Source organism: Trichomonas vaginalis, chromosome V (genome assembly GCF_026262505.1).
Source record: "Trichomonas vaginalis G3 chromosome V, whole genome shotgun sequence".
Taxonomy (NCBI): domain Eukaryota; phylum Parabasalia; order Trichomonadida; family Trichomonadidae; genus Trichomonas; species Trichomonas vaginalis.
In genome coordinates this window covers 471,802-497,783 of record NC_067207.1, presented here as the reverse complement: position 1 = coordinate 497,783, position 25,982 = coordinate 471,802, and the positions used below count along the sequence as shown (strand labels likewise).

At 33.3% G+C, this 25,982-nt stretch overlaps 3 protein-coding genes across 3 annotated transcripts; all 3 read right to left on the bottom strand.

The window, feature by feature from the left end:
- Positions 1–1,345: 1,345 nt before the first annotated feature.
- TVAGG3_0256580 (cilia- and flagella-associated protein 58-related family) lies at positions 1,346–2,197 on the bottom strand (the record flags this gene model as incomplete). Its single annotated transcript, XM_051228241.1, has 1 exon — positions 1,346–2,197. The coding sequence occupies one exon, from the start codon at positions 2,195–2,197 to the stop codon at positions 1,346–1,348; it is 852 nt and encodes a 283-aa protein (XP_051097971.1).
- Positions 2,198–7,867: 5,670 nt separating this feature from the next.
- Positions 7,868–8,854, bottom strand: TVAGG3_0256570 (cilia- and flagella-associated protein 58-related family; the record flags this gene model as incomplete). Its single annotated transcript, XM_051228240.1, has 1 exon — positions 7,868–8,854. One exon carries the CDS (start codon positions 8,852–8,854, stop codon positions 7,868–7,870), a length of 987 nt encoding a protein of 328 aa, XP_051097970.1.
- Positions 8,855–14,185: 5,331 nt separating this feature from the next.
- On the bottom strand, positions 14,186–15,172 carry TVAGG3_0256560 (cilia- and flagella-associated protein 58-related family; the record flags this gene model as incomplete). The annotated part of the gene is made up of 1 exon (XM_051228239.1): positions 14,186–15,172. One exon carries the CDS (start codon positions 15,170–15,172, stop codon positions 14,186–14,188), a length of 987 nt encoding a protein of 328 aa, XP_051097969.1.
- Between the last annotated feature and the right edge of the window lie 10,810 nt (positions 15,173–25,982).

Genomic DNA, 25,982 nt, shown 5'->3' with positions numbered 1-25,982 from the left:
CAATTTGCATTCAAAGAACTAATAAAGTGTGTACATTACTTGAAGAAACAGTATTTACCAATTGTAGTTCCACCACAGAATATGGTGGAGGGTCTGTTTATTATAACTGCCAAGCAGATGGAGAGTTCGTCCAACATCGAACATGTTATTATGCGTCAATAGCAGAGCAAGCTATGGCATTTGCTCAAGCTGCTAAGCAATACCTTTCTAATAAAAACTATGCAATTGAAGTTTCTGTTCTTAAATGTGGAGAAAATGAAGAAAAAGGAAGTTACACATTTGGTATTTCTTTTGGCGATATATGTTTTGATAATAACAACATCACAAACAACAAATGTATTCATCAATAACTATTGGACTTTTAGGAAATTCGGGTACATATAATTTTTCAACATTTAGAGAAAACGCTCAAATTGAAAGTTTTTCGCTTTTATTTTCCTCTTCAGATTATTCATTAACTCATACAGTTTCGTATTGTAATATTATTGGAAATAAATGTGGAGCAGATAAAAACCAAGTTCTATTTTATTGTATATCCAAAACTAATTTAGATCACTGCATATTTTTAAATAACACTGCAAAATACATGTTTGGGCAAGATATAGATGGTTATAATTCGACTATTTCAGATTCATATGTTGACTCTAATTCAACCACAGGATCAGGAACTGTTATATTTAAGAATATAAAAGAAGGTTACGATTTTAATACGTTTACTCATATATTTAATGAAAACTGCTCAATAGTTTCTCATAGAATAATCTCCCTTAAATCGATTTTTCTTTCAAAGTTTGCAAAAACTGCAACTGCAGGATTATTTTCACGCAAAGTATAGATATAAATGGCAGTATTATGTCGACAAAAGTCGTTATTCTGTTCAACGGCAAAACAAATTATTTAAGCTGTTAAATCTTTTCTTTTTTATAAAAACTTTGCTTTTAATTTTTCAATTTTTAAATGAGGAGAAAACAAACCAAAAGGAAGCAATACATTTCTAATTGGATATTGTGAAATACTAATTAAGAAAAATAACATCGCAAGCAATAAATGCATAGAAATTTCATTGTATCTGGATTTGCAGGATTTAAAAATAGGCGTTTATTAGTTTTGAGAGTGTATGAAATTTTTTTAACTTCAAATGAATTCTTAATATTAAATAAAGTAAATCAAACAATTTATAAAATAACAAATAAAAAAAAACAATATAGAAATAGAAATAATTAAGCACGAAGTTCGGAGACAGTTGGTAAGAAAGGTTTGAGTGCTTGTCGTGATGGATTCCATCCTTTAGGTAAAACTTTCGAAGGACGAGAATTTGTTACTTTCGGAATTACGATTGCTTTGTTTATCTTGTTCCCTTCGATTGCAGAGATAGATTGTGCTGTTGAAGGAACTGAACTGACTGGAATGAATGAATGGCTGTGTTTCCTGCTATTTCTTCTGTTTTTGACTGTGTTGATGACCTCATCTCGTGGACTTTCTTCTTCTCCATGAAATATGATGATTTAGTGTAATTGAGTTCACCACGAACTTCTTCAACACTCTTCTTAAGTTCATCGATGTTACTTGAGCGATCAAACAGCTCTGTTTCGATCTCTTGAAGTTGTTTCGTCTTCATTTCGAGCTGTTCTTCAAGAATTCTAATTTCTTCATCACCGTCATCTTTCGTTTGACTTCCAACTTTCCTTTGTTCGCGAACAAGAAGTTTACGACGTTCTTCACGAAGAACTTTAAGTTTGTCGATTCGATAAAGACGTTCCATAAGTTTGTTTCGGAGTTCTTGTGTCATCTTGAGGAGATTAAGAAGTTCTGGATTCGATGCTTCTAAGAAACGCCATCTGTGGATATTCATCGGCGTTTCAAGTTCATCTTCAAGAGCACGAACACGACCTTGTTGGAAAAGGATTCCTTTCTCAAGATTTCGACATTCCGTTCGTAAATAAACGGAATGTTTCGATTTGTCCATCAATTTCTTCTGTTTTTCAACTTCGGACAACAATGTTTTCTTCAATTCGTCGACTTCATGGCATTTCTGTGTGTATGTTGCTGATTCTGATTTAAGACGGCCTTCAATAAGAACAATCTTCTCTTTTAATAGATCTAATGAATAAATTCTGTCATGAATCTGCTTTTGATAAAATAAGTTATATGTTGAATGCAATTGATTCAATATATTCGAACTCATCAACACTTTCATGAATATAAGAAAAATATGGAAAAAATTTAGCAAACCTATTGAAAATATTATTATTTGAATGATACACAATTTAATTGGGACAATGTCACGCCCGTAAAATATTTTTGCCATAATAATGTTAAAAAATGAACAAAAATCAGAACAAAGGGGAAGGCTACACTTTGACTATCTCAGATTCATATGTTGATTCAAATTCAACAAATGGACTTGTTATATTTAATAATCTAACAATAAACTCATTTTTTAACACTTTTAATCATTTATTTAATGAAAATTGTTCAATAAATTCTGGAAAAATTATCACTTATAATTTTTCATATCTTTCTACATTTGTAAAAACTGCTTCTGCAGGATTAGTTCCATCAAAAAAGTAAAAAAATACGCCATCATTAATTAATATCTTAAGATATTTTTAATGATATGTTTGCATTTGATTCAGATACTTAAATAAAAAGAAAATTTTTGTCAGTGAACAATTAAATTGCAAGTCAATAAGAATACCCTATACATTTTTAAGAGAATGCAATATCCGTCTCCAAAGCTTTTCCATTTCTCAATCTTCATGGAGAAATTGAATTAGTCTGTCTTCCCCACATATTCAAAATTGATTAGTTTCTCCTCTTCTCCTTGGAGAAAATCGAAATGAGCTCATTGGGTGCTTTGACCAAATTTAAAAATTTACCAAATATTGTGTTTTGTCAAGTAATAAACTGACATTTTAAATAGATAAATGTAAAAAATAGTGTATAGTTTTTCATTTTGGAGAAGTTTGTATTTTGGGACGAACTTTAAATTGAACGGTCAATTTAAAGCAAGTATTCAATTTTTTGGTCAATTTAAAGCAATCTTATATGTAGTTTGTTTTAAAGGCTTGATCAATAGCATATGATCAGTACTCGTTGAGTATGTTATGATGTTAAGAGATAATGGATAGTACACTTTAATATTGAAATTGAATTTGGATTATTATGCAATATTCTATAATATATATTATGATGATCATAAGAATGTGTTGTATGTGATGACACTTAAGTATCATTGATATTTTTTAATTATTGAAAAAGTTAGTAAATAATATTTCTTAATGTGGTGTTCTATTCCGTGAATTCAATAATCACTGTTTTAGAATTTATAAGTATAAGCTGAAAATGATAAGCTTAGAATGACAAGCTGATGATGCCGGGATAAAAAATAATAATCTGTCAAAATGGTTATTTTAATAATAAATATTATAAGAAGGTTAGGAAATGGACTTTGACCTTGAGAAAAAGCCCATCTTCTAACTTTCAGACGAATTTTGGTTAACATTGCGAGTGTCTGCTGCAAATCTCTGCTGAAGCAGCAGGCACTCGCAATTGTAGGCCATGGCAATTGTATTTATAGTGTTAGAATACAATTGCCATGACTTTTGTGTAATCATTTGATCTTCCTGGAAGGAGTTGCAATGGAAGCCAAACTCCACTCCATCCAGTATCAGAAAGCCAGGAAGGAAGTCTTAACCTTGAGAAAGGGCTTCCTTCTAGGCTTTCTGTGTTACATTGGATCATAATCTGTAGAGAAGGGAGTATTTGCAGATTCTGGCCTCTTATAAGGCCAGATCTTCGTATTTCATGCTTCCCAGGGCCGGATTTCTCTCCTGCCGCCATAGATCAGGACGGCATTTGAGAAAGCCGGCCCTGAGTAATGTAAGCGAGGCTCTGGCCTCTACTGAGGCCAGAGACTGTGATATTACGTCTTTCAGGGCCGAGTTTCTGCGAGAATGTCTATCATGTGGATGATCATCGCAAAACTCGGCCCTGAGGATGAATTTTGCAGGCTCTGGCCTCAGTAGGAGCCAGGGCTTGGTATTGTAGGATTCCCATGGCCGGTTTTCGCTCCTGCCGCCTGGGATAAGGGCGGCATTTGAGAAAGCCGGCCCTATGGATTTAAAGCGAAGCCCTGGCCTTTGCTATGGTCAGGGCCTGTGTATTTCTTTCTTTCAGGGCCGAAATGAGAGGAGATCGTCAATGATGTGGACGATCTCCCTCAAAATCGGCCCTGAGGATTGCATTTGTAGGCTCTGGCCTTTGCTAGGGTCAGAGCTTCGTTTGGTAAGTATCCCAAGGCCGGATTCCGCTCCTGCCGCCCGGGATAAGGGCTGCATTTGAGAAAGCCGGCCCTGGGTATTTAAAACGAAGCCCTGGTCTTTGCTGGGGCCAGAGCATGTATCTGTATGTCTTTCAGGGCCGAGTTCTTGCGAGACTGTCGACATGATCGACGATCATCGCAAAACTCGGCCCTGAGGATTGTTTTTGAAAGCCCTGGCCACTGCTAAGGCCAGAGCTTCGTATGGGCACTCTCTCGGAGCTGGATTCCTCTCCGGCCGCCCTGAATCAGGGCGGTCTTTGAGGAAACCGGCCCCGAGGATGGTTTGCGAAGCTCTGGCCTTAGCAATGGCCAGAGCTTGTGATTTTAATGAAGAGCCAAGTTCCTCTCGGATCGTGCCTAATGAGGACGACCGTCGAGGAACTTGGCTCTGAGGAGATGAATTGTGAGCTCTGGCCTCGATGAAGGCCAGAGTTTTGAATGGAATGTTTTGATGGGATGAGCCAATGCTCAGTAAGCTCGTCCCATCAAAACATTCGATTAAAAATTGAATTAAAAATTATCGTAATCACTGAAAAATTACAACAATATTTTTGAATAATATTATTATATAATAAGAATTGAATAAATTTCTCACAAAATTAAATAAAAATTTCCAAAAAATATTAGAAAATTTTAAAAATTATTGAAAAAATAACAAATTTGATAAGAAAATTAAGGATTAGAGAAATTTAAGAAATATAGAAAATGGTTATTTATTATTGTAATGGGAAATTGAGGATATTTGAGGAGTTTTATACAGAATGTGATCTTTATAATTAAAAGAAATGAAGATATTCAAGAAAGGAGTTTACAAATGCAGGGTAAAGGAACAATACTCTGCATTTGTAAACTCCTTTCTTGAATTGAAATTCAATGAATCACATTCAAGTGAAAAAGTGCAAGCTATTCGAGAAAGGAGTTTACAAATGCAGGGTAAAGGAACAATACTCTGCATTTGTAAACTCCTTTCTTGAATTGAAATTCAATGAATCACATTCAAGTGAAAAAGTGCAAGCTATTCGAGAAAGGAGTTTACAAATGCAGGGTAAAGGAACAATACTCTGCATTTGTAAACTCCTTTCTTGAATTGAAATTCAATGAATCACATTCAAGTGAAAAAGTGCAAGCTATTCGAGAAAGGAGTTTACAAATGCAGGGTAAAGGAACAATACTCTGCATTTGTAAACTCCTTTCTTGAATTGAAATTCAATGAATCACATTCAAGTGAAAAAGTGCAAGCTATTCGAGAAAGGAGTTTACAAATGCAGGGTAAAGGAACAATACTCTGCATTTGTAAACTCCTTTCTTGAATTAAAATTCAATGAATCACATTCAAGTGAAAAAGTGCGAGTTTTCCTAATTTACACATATAAATGCAATATAATAGCAATATCCCACTAAGCACAAATGTAATCTCAATCAAAACACATTATCTTCATAAATGTTAACAAATTTTTCTATTCACACATGTCTAATCATAAATAATTAAGTCTATTCATCATTTATCGTCTAATCAAATATAATTTACATTCTCATTGATAATTGTTATATAAAAATAACATAGATTATATTTCAAATGAGACTCTTAGAGCTTTTCTTATTTTAACATTGTAATAATATAGAATAGCATATAGATATATATGTAATAACGTATATATATGCTTATTTCTCTCATGTTTCGAAATGCAATGTGATATTGCACTCACTTTTTATAGAAATCTACCATACTCATAGGAATGATGACATATACATTTGTCTATCTATCTACGTTGTAAAAACCTTCATTAGCCCTAAGCTCAAAGTTTTTCTCATTCATTGCTTTAAATTGACCAAAAAATTGAATACTTGCTTTAAATTGACCATTCAATTTAAAGTTCGTCCCTTTGTATTTTGGATTTTGGAGGTTCTTGTTGTTATTTCTACAAATTAGATCCTTATTAAAATTGTTAATTTTTCGATCATTAGCGATGTCACAGTTTAAATTGGAAATTCTTTTTCTTTGGATAGTTCACACCCGTAAAAATATTTTTACGACTTTATTATGCGACAAAATACAGACAAATCTTGCAGTGATGAACTTTATGATACAGAACAAAGAGAAGAATAATATTCATTACTAGATGATTAAACCTAATCAATCTTCGGCATATTTAAATGCACATATTAAATTTGAAAAATGCAAAAAAGTCCAGCTGGGATCAATATTTTGGTAGTAAAGATAAATGTGACTATATACAAAATGGGACCGTATTATTTGATAATAGCAGTATCAATAATTATTATGTTTTACTTTGTTTCTATAAAGAATGCAAAGAAACTGGCGCAATTTGCATTCAAAGAACTAATAAAGTGTGTACATTACTTGAAGAAACAGTATTTACCAATTGTAGTTCCACCACAGAATATGGTGGAGGGTCTGTTTATTATAACTGCCAAGCAGATGGAGAGTTCGTCCAACATCGAACATGTTATTATGCGTCAATAGCAGAGCAAGCTATGGCATTTGCTCAAGCTGCTAAGCAATACCTTTCTAATAAAAACTATGCAATTGAAGTTTCTGTTCTTAAATGTGGAGAAAATGAAGAAAAAGGAAGTTACACATTTGGTATTTCTTTTGGCGATATATGTTTTGATAATAACAACATCACAAACAACAAATGTATTCATCAATAACTATTGGACTTTTAGGAAATTCGGGTACATATAATTTTTCAACATTTAGAGAAAACGCTCAAATTGAAAGTTTTTCGCTTTTATTTTCCTCTTCAGATTATTCATTAACTCATACAGTTTCGTATTGTAATATTATTGGAAATAAATGTGGAGCAGATAAAAACCAAGTTCTATTTTATTGTATATCCAAAACTAATTTAGATCACTGCATATTTTTAAATAACACTGCAAAATACATGTTTGGGCAAGATATAGATGGTTATAATTCGACTATTTCAGATTCATATGTTGACTCTAATTCAACCACAGGATCAGGAACTGTTATATTTAAGAATATAAAAGAAGGTTACGATTTTAATACGTTTACTCATATATTTAATGAAAACTGCTCAATAGTTTCTCATAGAATAATCTCCCTTAAATCGATTTTTCTTTCAAAGTTTGCAAAAACTGCAACTGCAGGATTATTTTCACGCAAAGTATAGATATAAATGGCAGTATTATGTCGACAAAAGTCGTTATTCTGTTCAACGGCAAAACAAATTATTTAAGCTGTTAAATCTTTTCTTTTTTATAAAAACTTTGCTTTTAATTTTTCAATTTTTAAATGAGGAGAAAACAAACCAAAAGGAAGCAATACATTTCTAATTGGATATTGTGAAATACTAATTAAGAAAAATAACATCGCAAGCAATAAATGCATAGAAATTTCATTGTATCTGGATTTGCAGGATTTAAAAATAGGCGTTTATTAGTTTTGAGAGTGTATGAAATTTTTTTAACTTCAAATGAATTCTTAATATTAAATAAAGTAAATCAAACAATTTATAAAATAACAAATAAAAAAAAACAATATAGAAATAGAAATAATTAAGCACGAAGTTCGGAGACAGTTGGTAAGAAAGGTTTGAGTGCTTGTCGTGATGGATTCCATCCTTTAGGTAAAACTTTCGAAGGACGAGAATTTGTTACTTTCGGAATTACGATTGCTTTGTTTATCTTGTTCCCTTCGATTGCAGAGATAGATTGTGCTGTTGAAGGAACTGAACTGACTGGGAATCCACCGCCAATGAACTTGGCTGTGTTTCCTGCTATTTCTTCTGTTTTTGACTGTGTTGATGACCTCATCTCGTGGACTTTCTTCTTCTCCATGAAATATGATGATTTAGTGTAATTGAGTTCACCACGAACTTCTTCAACACTCTTCTTAAGTTCATCGATGTTACTTGAGCGATCAAACAGCTCTGTTTCGATCTCTTGAAGTTGTTTCGTCTTCATTTCGAGCTGTTCTTCAAGAATTCTAATTTCTTCATCACCGTCATCTTTCGTTTGACTTCCAACTTTCCTTTGTTCGCGAACAAGAAGTTTACGACGTTCTTCACGAAGAACTTTAAGTTTGTCGATTCGATAAAGACGTTCCATAAGTTTGTTTCGGAGTTCTTGTGTCATCTTGAGGAGATTAAGAAGTTCTGGATTCGATGCTTCTAAGAAACGCCATCTGTGGATATTCATCGGCGTTTCAAGTTCATCTTCAAGAGCACGAACACGACCTTGTTGGAAAAGGATTCCTTTCTCAAGATTTCGACATTCCGTTCGTAAATAAACGGAATGTTTCGATTTGTCCATCAATTTCTTCTGTTTTTCAACTTCGGACAACAATGTTTTCTTCAATTCGTCGACTTCATGGCATTTCTGTGTGTATGTTGCTGATTCTGATTTAAGACGGCCTTCAATAAGAACAATCTTCTCTTTTAATAGATCTAATGAATAAATTCTGTCATGAATCTGCTTTTGATAAAATAAGTTATATGTTGAATGCAATTGATTCAATATATTCGAACTCATCAACACTTTCATGAATATAAGAAAAATATGGAAAAAATTTAGCAAACCTATTGAAAATATTATTATTTGAATGATACACAATTTAATTGGGACAATGTCACGCCCGTAAAATATTTTTGCCATAATAATGTTAAAAAATGAACAAAAATCAGAACAAAGGGGAAGGCTACACTTTGACTATCTCAGATTCATATGTTGATTCAAATTCAACAAATGGACTTGTTATATTTAATAATCTAACAATAAACTCATTTTTTAACACTTTTAATCATTTATTTAATGAAAATTGTTCAATAAATTCTGGAAAAATTATCACTTATAATTTTTCATATCTTTCTACATTTGTAAAAACTGCTTCTGCAGGATTAGTTCCATCAAAAAAGTAAAAAAATACGCCATCATTAATTAATATCTTAAGATATTTTTAATGATATGTTTGCATTTGATTCAGATACTTAAATAAAAAGAAAATTTTTGTCAGTGAACAATTAAATTGCAAGTCAATAAGAATACCCTATACATTTTTAAGAGAATGCAATATCCGTCTCCAAAGCTTTTCCATTTCTCAATCTTCATGGAGAAATTGAATTAGTCTGTCTTCCCCACATATTCAAAATTGATTAGTTTCTCCTCTTCTCCTTGGAGAAAATCGAAATGAGCTCATTGGGTGCTTTGACCAAATTTAAAAATTTACCAAATATTGTGTTTTGTCAAGTAATAAACTGACATTTTAAATAGATAAATGTAAAAAATAGTGTATAGTTTTTCATTTTGGAGAAGTTTGTATTTTGGGACGAACTTTAAATTGAACGGTCAATTTAAAGCAAGTATTCAATTTTTTGGTCAATTTAAAGCAATCTTATATGTAGTTTGTTTTAAAGGCTTGATCAATAGCATATGATCAGTACTCGTTGAGTATGTTATGATGTTAAGAGATAATGGATAGTACACTTTAATATTGAAATTGAATTTGGATTATTATGCAATATTCTATAATATATATTATGATGATCATAAGAATGTGTTGTATGTGATGACACTTAAGTATCATTGATATTTTTTAATTATTGAAAAGTTAGTAAATAATATTTCTTAATGTGGTGTTCTATTCCGTGAATTCAATAATCACTGTTTTAGAATTTATAAGTATAAGCTGAAAATGATAAGCTTAGAATGACAAGCTGATGATGCCGGGATAAAAAATAATAATCTGTCAAAATGGTTATTTTAATAATAAATAATATAAGAAGGTTAGGAAATGGACTTTGACCTTGAGAAAAAGCCCATCTTCTAACTTTCAGACGAATTTTGGTTAACATTGCGAGTGTCTGCTGCAAATCTCTGCTGAAGCAGCAGGCACTCGCAATTGTAGGCCATGGCAATTGTATTTATAGTGTTAGAATACAATTGCCATGACTTTTGTGTAATCATTTGATCTTCCTGAAGGAGTTGCAATGGAAGCCAAACTCCACTCCATCCAGTATCAGAAAGCCAGGAAGGAAGTCTTAACCTTGAGAAAGGGCTTCCTTCTAGGCTTTCTGTGTTACATTGGATCATAATCTGTAGAGAAGGGAGTATTTGCAGATTCTGGCCTCTTATAAGGCCAGATCTTCGTATTTCATGCTTCCCAGGGCCGGATTTCTCTCCTGCCGCCATAGATCAGGACGGCATTTGAGAAAGCCGGCCCTGAGTAATGTAAGCGAGGCTCTGGCCTCTACTGAGGCCAGAGACTGTGATATTACGTCTTTCAGGGCCGAGTTTCTGCGAGAATGTCTATCATGTGGATGATCATCGCAAAACTCGGCCCTGAGGATGAATTTTGCAGGCTCTGGCCTCAGTAGGAGCCAGGGCTTGGTATTGTAGGATTCCCATGGCCGGTTTTCGCTCCTGCCGCCTGGGATAAGGGCGGCATTTGAGAAAGCCGGCCCTATGGATTTAAAGCGAAGCCCTGGCCTTTGCTATGGTCAGGGCCTGTGTATTTCTTTCTTTCAGGGCCGAAATGAGAGGAGATCGTCAATGATGTGGACGATCTCCCTCAAAATCGGCCCTGAGGATTGCATTTGTAGGCTCTGGCCTTTGCTAGGGTCAGAGCTTCGTTTGGTAAGTATCCCAAGGCCGGATTCCGCTCCTGCCGCCCGGGATAAGGGCTGCATTTGAGAAAGCCGGCCCTGGGTATTTAAAACGAAGCCCTGGTCTTTGCTGGGGCCAGAGCATGTATCTGTATGTCTTTCAGGGCCGAGTTCTTGCGAGACTGTCGACATGATCGACGATCATCGCAAAACTCGGCCCTGAGGATTGTTTTTGAAAGCCCTGGCCACTGCTAAGGCCAGAGCTTCGTATGGGCACTCTCTCGGAGCTGGATTCCTCTCCGGCCGCCCTGAATCAGGGCGGTCTTTGAGGAAACCGGCCCGAGGATGGTTTGCGAAGCTCTGGCCTTAGCAATGGCCAGAGCTTGTGATTTTAATGAAGAGCCAAGTTCCTCTCGGATCGTGCCTAATGAGGACGACCGTCGAGGAACTTGGCTCTGAGGAGATGAATTGTGAGCTCTGGCCTCGATGAAGGCCAGAGTTTTGAATGGAATGTTTTGATGGGATGAGCCAATGCTCAGTAAGCTCGTCCCATCAAAACATTCGATTAAAAATTGAATTAAAAATTATCGTAATCACTGAAAAATTACAACAATATTTTTGAATAATATTATTATATAATAAGAATTGAATAAATTTCTCACAAAATTAAATAAAAATTTCCAAAAAATATTAGAAAATTTTAAAAATTATTGAAAAAATAACAAATTTGATAAGAAAATTAAGGATTAGAGAAATTTAAGAAATATAGAAAATGGTTATTTATTATTGTAATGGGAAATTGAGGATATTTGAGGAGTTTTATACAGAATGTGATCTTTATAATTAAAAGAAATGAAGATATTCAAGAAAGGAGTTTACAAATGCAGGGTAAAGGAACAATACTCTGCATTTGTAAACTCCTTTCTTGAATTGAAATTCAATGAATCACATTCAAGTGAAAAAGTGCAAGCTATTCGAGAAAGGAGTTTACAAATGCAGGGTAAAGGAACAATACTCTGCATTTGTAAACTCCTTTCTTGAATTAAAATTCAATGAATCACATTCAAGTGAAAAAGTGCGAGTTTTCCTAATTTACACATATAAATGCAATATAATAGCAATATCCCACTAAGCACAAATGTAATCTCAATCAAAACACATTATCTTCATAAATGTTAACAAATTTTTCTATTCACACATGTCTAATCATAAATAATTAAGTCTATTCATCATTTATCGTCTAATCAAATATAATTTACATTCTCATTGATAATTGTTATATAAAAATAACATAGATTATATTTCAAATGAGACTCTTAGAGCTTTTCTTATTTTAACATTGTAATAATATAGAATAGCATATAGATATATATGTAATAACGTATATATATGCTTATTTCTCTCATGTTTCGAAATGCAATGTGATATTGCACTCACTTTTTATAGAAATCTACCATACTCATAGGAATGATGACATATACATTTGTCTATCTATCTACGTTGTAAAAACCTTCATTAGCCCTAAGCTCAAAGTTTTTCTCATTCATTGCTTTAAATTGACCAAAAAATTGAATACTTGCTTTAAATTGACCATTCAATTTAAAGTTCGTCCCTTTGTATTTTGGATTTTGGAGGTTCTTGTTGTTATTTCTACAAATTAGATCCTTATTAAAATTGTTAATTTTTCGATCATTAGCGATGTCACAGTTTAAATTGGAAATTCTTTTTCTTTGGATAGTTCACACCCGTAAAAATATTTTTACGACTTTATTATGCGACAAAATACAGACAAATCTTGCAGTGATGAACTTTATGATACAGAACAAAGAGAAGAATAATATTCATTACTAGATGATTAAACCTAATCAATCTTCGGCATATTTAAATGCACATATTAAATTTGAAAAATGCAAAAAAGTCCAGCTGGGATCAATATTTTGGTAGTAAAGATAAATGTGACTATATACAAAATGGGACCGTATTATTTGATAATAGCAGTATCAATAATTATTATGTTTTACTTTGTTTCTATAAAGAATGCAAAGAAACTGGCGCAATTTGCATTCAAAGAACTAATAAAGTGTGTACATTACTTGAAGAAACAGTATTTACCAATTGTAGTTCCACCACAGAATATGGTGGAGGGTCTGTTTATTATAACTGCCAAGCAGATGGAGAGTTCGTCCAACATCGAACATGTTATTATGCGTCAATAGCAGAGCAAGCTATGGCATTTGCTCAAGCTGCTAAGCAATACCTTTCTAATAAAAACTATGCAATTGAAGTTTCTGTTCTTAAATGTGGAGAAAATGAAGAAAAAGGAAGTTACACATTTGGTATTTCTTTTGGCGATATATGTTTTGATAATAACAACATCACAAACAACAAATGTATTCATCAATAACTATTGGACTTTTAGGAAATTCGGGTACATATAATTTTTCAACATTTAGAGAAAACGCTCAAATTGAAAGTTTTTCGCTTTTATTTTCCTCTTCAGATTATTCATTAACTCATACAGTTTCGTATTGTAATATTATTGGAAATAAATGTGGAGCAGATAAAAACCAAGTTCTATTTTATTGTATATCCAAAACTAATTTAGATCACTGCATATTTTTAAATAACACTGCAAAATACATGTTTGGGCAAGATATAGATGGTTATAATTCGACTATTTCAGATTCATATGTTGACTCTAATTCAACCACAGGATCAGGAACTGTTATATTTAAGAATATAAAAGAAGGTTACGATTTTAATACGTTTACTCATATATTTAATGAAAACTGCTCAATAGTTTCTCATAGAATAATCTCCCTTAAATCGATTTTTCTTTCAAAGTTTGCAAAAACTGCAACTGCAGGATTATTTTCACGCAAAGTATAGATATAAATGGCAGTATTATGTCGACAAAAGTCGTTATTCTGTTCAACGGCAAAACAAATTATTTAAGCTGTTAAATCTTTTCTTTTTTATAAAAACTTTGCTTTTAATTTTTCAATTTTTAAATGAGGAGAAAACAAACCAAAAGGAAGCAATACATTTCTAATTGGATATTGTGAAATACTAATTAAGAAAAATAACATCGCAAGCAATAAATGCATAGAAATTTCATTGTATCTGGATTTGCAGGATTTAAAAATAGGCGTTTATTAGTTTTGAGAGTGTATGAAATTTTTTTAACTTCAAATGAATTCTTAATATTAAATAAAGTAAATCAAACAATTTATAAAATAACAAATAAAAAAAAACAATATAGAAATAGAAATAATTAAGCACGAAGTTCGGAGACAGTTGGTAAGAAAGGTTTGAGTGCTTGTCGTGATGGATTCCATCCTTTAGGTAAAACTTTCGAAGGACGAGAATTTGTTACTTTCGGAATTACGATTGCTTTGTTTATCTTGTTCCCTTCGATTGCAGAGATAGATTGTGCTGTTGAAGGAACTGAACTGACTGGGAATCCACCGCCAATGAACTTGGCTGTGTTTCCTGCTATTTCTTCTGTTTTTGACTGTGTTGATGACCTCATCTCGTGGACTTTCTTCTTCTCCATGAAATATGATGATTTAGTGTAATTGAGTTCACCACGAACTTCTTCAACACTCTTCTTAAGTTCATCGATGTTACTTGAGCGATCAAACAGCTCTGTTTCGATCTCTTGAAGTTGTTTCGTCTTCATTTCGAGCTGTTCTTCAAGAATTCTAATTTCTTCATCACCGTCATCTTTCGTTTGACTTCCAACTTTCCTTTGTTCGCGAACAAGAAGTTTACGACGTTCTTCACGAAGAACTTTAAGTTTGTCGATTCGATAAAGACGTTCCATAAGTTTGTTTCGGAGTTCTTGTGTCATCTTGAGGAGATTAAGAAGTTCTGGATTCGATGCTTCTAAGAAACGCCATCTGTGGATATTCATCGGCGTTTCAAGTTCATCTTCAAGAGCACGAACACGACCTTGTTGGAAAAGGATTCCTTTCTCAAGATTTCGACATTCCGTTCGTAAATAAACGGAATGTTTCGATTTGTCCATCAATTTCTTCTGTTTTTCAACTTCGGACAACAATGTTTTCTTCAATTCGTCGACTTCATGGCATTTCTGTGTGTATGTTGCTGATTCTGATTTAAGACGGCCTTCAATAAGAACAATCTTCTCTTTTAATAGATCTAATGAATAAATTCTGTCATGAATCTGCTTTTGATAAAATAAGTTATATGTTGAATGCAATTGATTCAATATATTCGAACTCATCAACACTTTCATGAATATAAGAAAAATATGGAAAAAATTTAGCAAACCTATTGAAAATATTATTATTTGAATGATACACAATTTAATTGGGACAATGTCACGCCCGTAAAATATTTTTGCCATAATAATGTTAAAAAATGAACAAAAATCAGAACAAAGGGGAAGGCTACACTTTGACTATCTCAGATTCATATGTTGATTCAAATTCAACAAATGGACTTGTTATATTTAATAATCTAACAATAAACTCATTTTTTAACACTTTTAATCATTTATTTAATGAAAATTGTTCAATAAATTCTGGAAAAATTATCACTTATAATTTTTCATATCTTTCTACATTTGTAAAAACTGCTTCTGCAGGATTAGTTCCATCAAAAAAGTAAAAAAATACGCCATCATTAATTAATATCTTAAGATATTTTTAATGATATGTTTGCATTTGATTCAGATACTTAAATAAAAAGAAAATTTTTGTCAGTGAACAATTAAATTGCAAGTCAATAAGAATACCCTATACATTTTTAAGAGAATGCAATATCCGTCTCCAAAGCTTTTCCATTTCTCAATCTTCATAATTGAATTAGTCTGTCTTCCCCACATATTCAAAATTGATTAGTTTCTCCTCTTCTCCTTGGAGAAAATCGAAATGAGCTCATTGGGTGCTTTGACCAAATTTAAAAATTTACCAAATATTGTGTTTTGTCAAGTAATAAACTGACATTTTAAATAGATAAATGTAAAAAATAGTGTATAGTTTTTCATTTTGGAGAAGTTTGTATTTTGGGACGAACTTTAAATTGAACGGTCAATTTAAAGCAAGTATTCAATTTTTTGGTCAATTTAAAGCAATCTTATATGTAGTTTGTTTTAAAGGCTTGATCAATAGCATATGATCAGTACTCGTTGAGTATGTTATGATGTTAAGAGATAATGGATAGTACACTTTAATATTGAAATTGAATTTGGATTATTATGCAATATTCTATAATATATATTATGATGATCATAAGAATGTGTTGTATGTGATGACACTTAAGTATCATTGATATTTTTTAATTATTGAAAAAGTTAGTAAATAATATTTCTTAATGTGGTGTTCTATTCCGTGAATTCAATAATCACTGTTTTAGAATTTATAAGTATAAGCTGAAAATGATAAGCTTAGAATGACAAGCTGATGATGCCGGGATAAAAAATAATAATCTGTCAAAATGGTTATTTTAATAATAAATAATATAAGAAGGTTAGGAAATGGACTTTGACCTTGAGAAAAAGCCCATCTTCTAACTTTCAGACGAATTTTGGTTAACATTGCGAGTGTCTGCTGCAAATCTCTGCTGAAGCAGCAGGCACTCGCAATTGTAGGCCATGGCAATTGTATTTATAGTGTTAGAATACAATTGCCATGACTTTTGTGTAATCATTTGATCTTCCTGGAAGGAGTTGCAATGGAAGCCAAACTCCACTCCATCCAGTATCAGAAAGCCAGGAAGGAAGTCTTAACCTTGAGAAAGGGCTTCCTTCTAGGCTTTCTGTGTTACATTGGATCATAATCTGTAGAGAAGGGAGTATTTGCAGATTCTGGCCTCTTATAAGGCCAGATCTTCGTATTTCATGCTTCCCAGGGCCGGATTTCTCTCCTGCCGCCATAGATCAGGACGGCATTTGAGAAAGCCGGCCCTGAGTAATGTAAGCGAGGCTCTGGCCTCTACTGAGGCCAGAGACTGTGATATTACGTCTTTCAGGGCCGAGTTTCTGCGAGAATGTCTATCATGTGGATGATCATCGCAAAACTCGGCCCTGAGGATGAATTTTGCAGGCTCTGGCCTCAGTAGGAGCCAGGGCTTGGTATTGTAGGATTCCCATGGCCGGTTTTCGCTCCTGCCGCCTGGGATAAGGGCGGCATTTGAGAAAGCCGGCCCTATGGATTTAAAGCGAAGCCCTGGCCTTTGCTATGGTCAGGGCCTGTGTATTTCTTTCTTTCAGGGCCGAAATGAGAGGAGATCGTCAATGATGTGGACGATCTCCCTCAAAATCGGCCCTGAGGATTGCATTTGTAGGCTCTGGCCTTTGCTAGGGTCAGAGCTTCGTTTGGTAAGTATCCCAAGGCCGGATTCCGCTCCTGCCGCCCGGGATAAGGGCTGCATTTGAGAAAGCCGGCCCTGGGTATTTAAAACGAAGCCCTGGTCTTTGCTGGGGCCAGAGCATGTATCTGTATGTCTTTCAGGGCCGAGTTCTTGCGAGACTGTCGACATGATCGACGATCATCGCAAAACTCGGCCCTGAGGATTGTTTTTGAAAGCCCTGGCCACTGCTAAGGCCAGAGCTTCGTATGGGCACTCTCTCGGAGCTGGATTCCTCTCCGGCCGCCCTGAATCAGGGCGGTCTTTGAGGAAACCGGCCCCGAGGATGGTTTGCGAAGCTCTGGCCTTAGCAATGGCCAGAGCTTGTGATTTTAATGAAGAGCCAAGTTCCTCTCGGATCGTGCCTAATGAGGACGACCGTCGAGGAACTTGGCTCTGAGGAGATGAATTGTGAGCTCTGGCCTCGATGAAGGCCAGAGTTTTGAATGGAATGTTTTGATGGGATGAGCCAATGCTCAGTAAGCTCGTCCCATCAAAACATTCGATTAAAAATTGAATTAAAAATTATCGTAATCACTGAAAAATTACAACAATATTTTTGAATAATATTATTATATAATAAGAATTGAATAAATTTCTCACAAAATTAAATAAAAATTTCCAAAAAATATTAGAAAATTTTAAAAATTATTGAAAAAATAACAAATTTGATAAGAAAATTAAGGATTAGAGAAATTTAAGAAATATAGAAAATGGTTATTTATTATTGTAATGGGAAATTGAGGATATTTGAGGAGTTTTATACAGAATGTGATCTTTATAATTAAAAGAAATGAAGATATTCAAGAAAGGAGTTTACAAATGCAGGGTAAAGGAACAATACTCTGCATTTGTAAACTCCTTTCTTGAATTGAAATTCAATGAATCACATTCAAGTGAAAAAGTGCAAGCTATTCGAGAAAGGAGTTTACAAATGCAGGGTAAAGGAACAATACTCTGCATTTGTAAACTCCTTTCTTGAATTAAAATTCAATGAATCACATTCAAGTGAAAAAGTGCGAGTTTTCCTAATTTACACATATAAATGCAATATAATAGCAATATCCCACTAAGCACAAATGTAATCTCAATCAAAACACATTATCTTCATAAATGTTAACAAATTTTTCTATTCACACATGTCTAATCATAAATAATTAAGTCTATTCATCATTTATCGTCTAATCAAATATAATTTACATTCTCATTGATAATTGTTATATAAAAATAACATAGATTATATTTCAAATGAGACTCTTAGAGCTTTTCTTATTTTAACATTGTAATAATATAGAATAGCATATAGATATATATGTAATAACGTATATATATGCTTATTTCTCTCATGTTTCGAAATGCAATGTGATATTGCACTCACTTTTTATAGAAATCTACCATACTCATAGGAATGATGACATATACATTTGTCTATCTATCTACGTTGTAAAAACCTTCATTAGCCCTAAGCTCAAAGTTTTTCTCATTCATTGCTTTAAATTGACCAAAAAATTGAATACTTGCTTTAAATTGACCATTCAATTTAAAGTTCGTCCCTTTGTATTTTGGATTTTGGAGGTTCTTGTTGTTATTTCTACAAATTAGATCCTTATTAAAATTGTTAATTTTTCGATCATTAGCGATGTCACAGTTTAAATTGGAAATTCTTTTTCTTTGGATAGTTCACACCCGTAAAAATATTTTTACGACTTTATTATGCGACAAAATACAGACAAATCTTGCAGTGATGAACTTTATGATACAGAACAAAGAGAAGAATAATATTCATTACTAGATGATTAAACCTAATCAATCTTCGGCATATTTAAATGCACATATTAAATTTGAAAAATGCAAAAAAGTCCAGCTGGGATCAATATTTTGGTAGTAAAGATAAATGTGACTATATACAAAATGGGACCGTATTATTTGATAATAGCAGTATCAATAATTATTATGTTTTACTTTGTTTCTATAAAGAATGCAAAGAAACTGGCGCAATTTGCATTCAAAGAACTAATAAAGTGTGTACATTACTTGAAGAAACAGTATTTACCAATTGTAGTTCCACCACAGAATATGGTGGAGGGTCTGTTTATTATAACTGCCAAGCAGATGGAGAGTTCGTCCAACATCGAACATGTTATTATGCGTCAATAGCAGAGCAAGCTATGGCATTTGCTCAAGCTGCTAAGCAATACCTTTCTAATAAAAACTATGCAATTGAAGTTTCTGTTCTTAAATGTGGAGAAAATGAAGAAAAAGGAAGTTACACATTTGGTATTTCTTTTGGCGATATATGTTTTGATAATAACAACATCACAAACAACAAATGTATTCATCAATAACTATTGGACTTTTAGGAAATTCGGGTACATATAATTTTTCAACATTTAGAGAAAACGCTCAAATTGAAAGTTTTTCGCTTTTATTTTCCTCTTCAGATTATTCATTAACTCATACAGTTTCGTATTGTAATATTATTGGAAATAAATGTGGAGCAGATAAAAACCAAGTTCTATTTTATTGTATATCCAAAACTAATTTAGATCACTGCATATTTTTAAATAACACTGCAAAATACATGTTTGGGCAAGATATAGATGGTTATAATTCGACTATTTCAGATTCATATGTTGACTCTAATTCAACCACAGGATCAGGAACTGTTATATTTAAGAATATAAAAGAAGGTTACGATTTTAATACGTTTACTCATATATTTAATGAAAACTGCTCAATAGTTTCTCATAGAATAATCTCCCTTAAATCGATTTTTCTTTCAAAGTTTGCAAAAACTGCAACTGCAGGATTATTTTCACGCAAAGTATAGATATAAATGGCAGTATTATGTCGACAAAAGTCGTTATTCTGTTCAACGGCAAAACAAATTATTTAAGCTGTTAAATCTTTTCTTTTTTATAAAAACTTTGCTTTTATTTTTCAATTTTTAAATGAGGAGAAAACAAACCAAAAGGAAGCAATACATTTCTAATTGGATATTGTGAAATACTAATTAAGAAAAATAACATCGCAAGCAATAAATGCATAGAAATTTCATTGTATCTGGATTTGCAGGATTTAAAAATAGGCGTTTATTAGTTTTGAGAGTGTATGAAATTTTTTTAACTTCAAATGAATTCTTAATATTAAATAAAGTAAATCAAACAATTTATAAAATAACAAATAAAAAAAAACAATATAGAAATAGAAATAATTAAGCACGAAGTTCGGAGACAGTTGGTAAGAAAGGTTTGAGTGCTTGTCGTGATGGATTCCATCCTTTAGGTAAAACTTTCGAAGGACGAGAATTTGTTACTTTCGGAATTACGATTGCTTTGTTTATCTTGTTCCCTTCGATTGCAGAGATAGATTGTGCTGTTGAAGGAACTGAACTGACTGGGAATCCACCGCCAATGAACTTGGCTGTGTTTCCTGCTATTTCTTCTGTTTTTGACTGTGTTGATGACCTCATCTCGTGGACTTTCTCTTCTCCATGAAATATGATGATTTAGTGTAATTGAGTTCACCACGAACTTCTTCAACACTCTTCTTAAGTTCATCGATGTTACTTGAGCGATCAAACAGCTCTGTTTCGATCTCTTGAAGTTGTTTCGTCTTCATTTCGAGCTGTTCTTCAAGAATTCTAATTTCTTCATCACCGTCATCTTTCGTTTGACTTCCAACTTTCCTTTGTTCGCGAACAAGAAGTTTACGACGTTCTTCACGAAGAACTTTAAGTTTGTCGATTCGATAAAGACGTTCCATAAGTTTGTTTCGGAGTTCTTGTGTCATCTTGAGGAGATTAAGAAGTTCTGGATTCGATGCTTCTAAGAAACGCCATCTGTGGATATTCATCGGCGTTTCAAGTTCATCTTCAAGAGCACGAACACGACCTTGTTGGAAAAGGATTCCTTTCTCAAGATTTCGACATTCCGTTCGTAAATAAACGGAATGTTTCGATTTGTCCATCAATTTCTTCTGTTTTTCAACTTCGGACAACAATGTTTTCTTCAATTCGTCGACTTCATGGCATTTCTGTGTGTATGTTGCTGATTCTGATTTAAGACGGCCTTCAATAAGAACAATCTTCTCTTTTAATAGATCTAATGAATAAATTCTGTCATGAATCTGCTTTTGATAAAATAAGTTATATGTTGAATGCAATTGATTCAATATATTCGAACTCATCAACACTTTCATGAATATAAGAAAAATATGGAAAAAATTTAGCAAACCTATTGAAAATATTATTATTTGAATGATACACAATTTAATTGGGACAATGTCACGCCCGTAAAATATTTTTGCCATAATAATGTTAAAAAATGAACAAAAATCAGAACAAAGGGGAAGGCTACACTTTGACTATCTCAGATTCATATGTTGATTCAAATTCAACAAATGGACTTGTTATATTTAATAATCTAACAATAAACTCATTTTTTAACACTTTTAATCATTTATTTAATGAAAATTGTTCAATAAATTCTGGAAAAATTATCACTTATAATTTTTCATATCTTTCTACATTTGTAAAAACTGCTTCTGCAGGATTAGTTCCATCAAAAAAGTAAAAAAATACGCCATCATTAATTAATATCTTAAGATATTTTTAATGATATGTTTGCATTTGATTCAGATACTTAAATAAAAAGAAAATTTTTGTCAGTGAACAATTAAATTGCAAGTCAATAAGAATACCCTATACATTTTTAAGAGAATGCAATATCCGTCTCCAAAGCTTTTCCATTTCTCAATCTTCATGGAGAAATTGAATTAGTCTGTCTTCCCCACATATTCAAAATTGATTAGTTTCTCCTCTTCTCCTTGGAGAAAATCGAAATGAGCTCATTGGGTGCTTTGACCAAATTTAAAAATTTACCAAATATTGTGTTTTGTCAAGTAATAAACTGACATTTTAAATAGATAAATGTAAAAAATAGTGTATAGTTTTTCATTTTGGAGAAGTTTGTATTTTGGGACGAACTTTAAATTGAACGGTCAATTTAAAGCAAGTATTCAATTTTTTGGTCAATTTAAAGCAATCTTATATGTAGTTTGTTTTAAAGGCTTGATCAATAGCATATGATCAGTACTCGTTGAGTATGTTATGATGTTAAGAGATAATGGATAGTACACTTTAATATTGAAATTGAATTTGGATTATTATGCAATATTCTATAATATATATTATGATGATCATAAGAATGTGTTGTATGTGATGACACTTAAGTATCATTGATATTTTTTAATTATTGAAAAAGTTAGTAAATAATATTTCTTAATGTGGTGTTCTATTCCGTGAATTCAATAATCACTGTTTTAGAATTTATAAGTATAAGCTGAAAATGATAAGCTTAGAATGACAAGCTGATGATGCCGGGATAAAAAATAATAATCTGTCAAAATGGTTATTTTAATAATAAATAATATAAGAAGGTTAGGAAATGGACTTTGACCTTGAGAAAAAGCCCATCTTCTAACTTTCAGACGAATTTTGGTTAACATTGCGAGTGTCTGCTGCAAATCTCTGCTGAAGCAGCAGGCACTCGCAATTGTAGGCCATGGCAATTGTATTTATAGTGTTAGAATACAATTGCCATGACTTTTGTGTAATCATTTGATCTTCCTGGAAGGAGTTGCAATGGAAGCCAAACTCCACTCCATCCAGTATCAGAAAGCCAGGAAGGAAGTCTTAACCTTGAGAAAGGGCTTCCTTCTAGGCTTTCTGTGTTACATTGGATCATAATCTGTAGAGAAGGGAGTATTTGCAGATTCTGGCCTCTTATAAGGCCAGATCTTCGTATTTCATGCTTCCCAGGGCCGGATTTCTCTCCTGCCGCCATAGATCAGGACGGCATTTGAGAAAGCCGGCCCTGAGTAATGTAAGCGAGGCTCTGGCCTCTACTGAGGCCAGAGACTGTGATATTACGTCTTTCAGGGCCGAGTTTCTGCGAGAATGTCTATCATGTGGATGATCATCGCAAAACTCGGCCCTGAGGATGAATTTTGCAGGCTCTGGCCTCAGTAGGAGCCAGGGCTTGGTATTGTAGGATTCCCATGGCCGGTTTTCGCTCCTGCCGCCTGGGATAAGGGCGGCATTTGAGAAAGCCGGCCCTATGGATTTAAAGCGAAGCCCTGGCCTTTGCTATGGTCAGGGCCTGTGTATTTCTTTCTTTCAGGGCCGAAATGAGAGGAGATCGTCAATGATGTGGACGATCTCCCTCAAAATCGGCCCTGAGGATTGCATTTGTAGGCTCTGGCCTTTGCTAGGGTCAGAGCTTCGTTTGGTAAGTATCCCAAGGCCGGATTCCGCTCCTGCCGCCCGGGATAAGGGCTGCATTTGAGAAAGCCGGCCCTGGGTATTTAAAACGAAGCCCTGGTCTTTGCTGGGGCCAGAGCATGTATCTGTATGTCTTTCAGGGCCGAGTTCTTGCGAGACTGTCGACATGATCGACGATCATCGCAAAACTCGGCCCTGAGGATTGTTTTTGAAAGCCCTGGCCACTGCTAAGGCCAGAGCTTCGTATGGGCACTCTCTCGGAGCTGGATTCCTCTCCGGCCGCCCTGAATCAGGGCGGTCTTTGAGGAAACCGGCCCCGAGGATGGTTTGCGAAGCTCTGGCCTTAGCAATGGCCAGAGCTTGTGATTTTAATGAAGAGCCAAGTTCCTCTCGGATCGTGCCTAATGAGGACGACCGTCGAGGAACTTGGCTCTGAGGAGATGAATTGTGAGCTCTGGCCTCGATGAAGGCCAGAGTTTTGAATGGAATGTTTTGATGGGATGAGCCAATGCTCAGTAAGCTCGTCCCATCAAAACATTCGATTAAAAATTGAATTAAAAATTATCGTAATCACTGAAAAATTACAACAATATTTTTGAATAATATTATTATATAATAAGAATTGAATAAATTTCTCACAAAATTAAATAAAAATTTCCAAAAAATATTAGAAAATTTTAAAAATTATTGAAAAAATAACAAATTTGATAAGAAAATTAAGGATTAGAGAAATTTAAGAAATATAGAAAATGGTTATTTATTATTGTAATGGGAAATTGAGGATATTTGAGGAGTTTTATACAGAATGTGATCTTTATAATTAAAAGAAATGAAGATATTCAAGAAAGGAGTTTACAAATGCAGGGTAAAGGAACAATACTCTGCATTTGTAAACTCCTTTCTTGAATTGAAATTCAATGAATCACATTCAAGTGAAAAAGTGCAAGCTATTCGAGAAAGGAGTTTACAAATGCAGGGTAAAGGAACAATACTCTGCATTTGTAAACTCCTTTCTTGAATTAAAATTCAATGAATCACATTCAAGTGAAAAAGTGCGAGTTTTCCTAATTTACACATATAAATGCAATATAATAGCAATATCCCACTAAGCACAAATGTAATCTCAATCAAAACACATTATCTTCATAAATGTTAACAAATTTTTCTATTCACACATGTCTAATCATAAATAATTAAGTCTATTCATCATTTATCGTCTAATCAAATATAATTTACATTCTCATTGATAATTGTTATATAAAAATAACATAGATTATATTTCAAATGAGACTCTTAGAGCTTTTCTTATTTTAACATTGTAATAATATAGAATAGCATATAGATATATATGTAATAACGTATATATATGCTTATTTCTCTCATGTTTCGAAATGCAATGTGATATTGCACTCACTTTTTATAGAAATCTACCATACTCATAGGAATGATGACATATACATTTGTCTATCTATCTACGTTGTAAAAACCTTCATTAGCCCTAAGCTCAAAGTTTTTCTCATTCATTGCTTTAAATTGACCAAAAAATTGAATACTTGCTTTAAATTGACCATTCAATTTAAAGTTCGTCCCTTTGTATTTTGGATTTTGGAGGTTCTTGTTGTTATTTCTACAAATTAGATCCTTATTAAAATTGTTAATTTTTCGATCATTAGCGATGTCACAGTTTAAATTGGAAATTCTTTTTCTTTGGATAGTTCACACCCGTAAAAATATTTTTACGACTTTATTATGCGACAAAATACAGACAAATCTTGCAGTGATGAACTTTATGATACAGAACAAAGAGAAGAATAATATTCATTACTAGATGATTAAACCTAATCAATCTTCGGCATATTTAAATGCACATATTAAATTTTGAAAATGCAAAAAAGTCCAGCTGGGATCAATATTTTGGTAGTAAAGATAAATGTGACTATATACAAAATGGGACCGTATTATTTGATAATAGCAGTATCAATAATTATTATGTTTTACTTTGTTTCTATAAAGAATGCAAAGAAACTGGCGCAATTTGCATTCAAAGAACTAATAAAGTGTGTACATTACTTGAAGAAACAGTATTTACCAATTGTAGTTCCACCACAGAATATGGTGGAGGGTCTGTTTATTATAACTGCCAAGCAGATGGAGAGTTCGTCCAACATCGAACATGTTATTATGCGTCAATAGCAGAGCAAGCTATGGCATTTGCTCAAGCTGCTAAGCAATACCTTTCTAATAAAAACTATGCAATTGAAGTTTCTGTTCTTAAATGTGGAGAAAATGAAGAAAAAGGAAGTTACACATTTGGTATTTCTTTTGGCGATATATGTTTTGATAATAACAACATCACAAACAACAAATGTATTCATCAATAACTATTGGACTTTTAGGAAATTCGGGTACATAT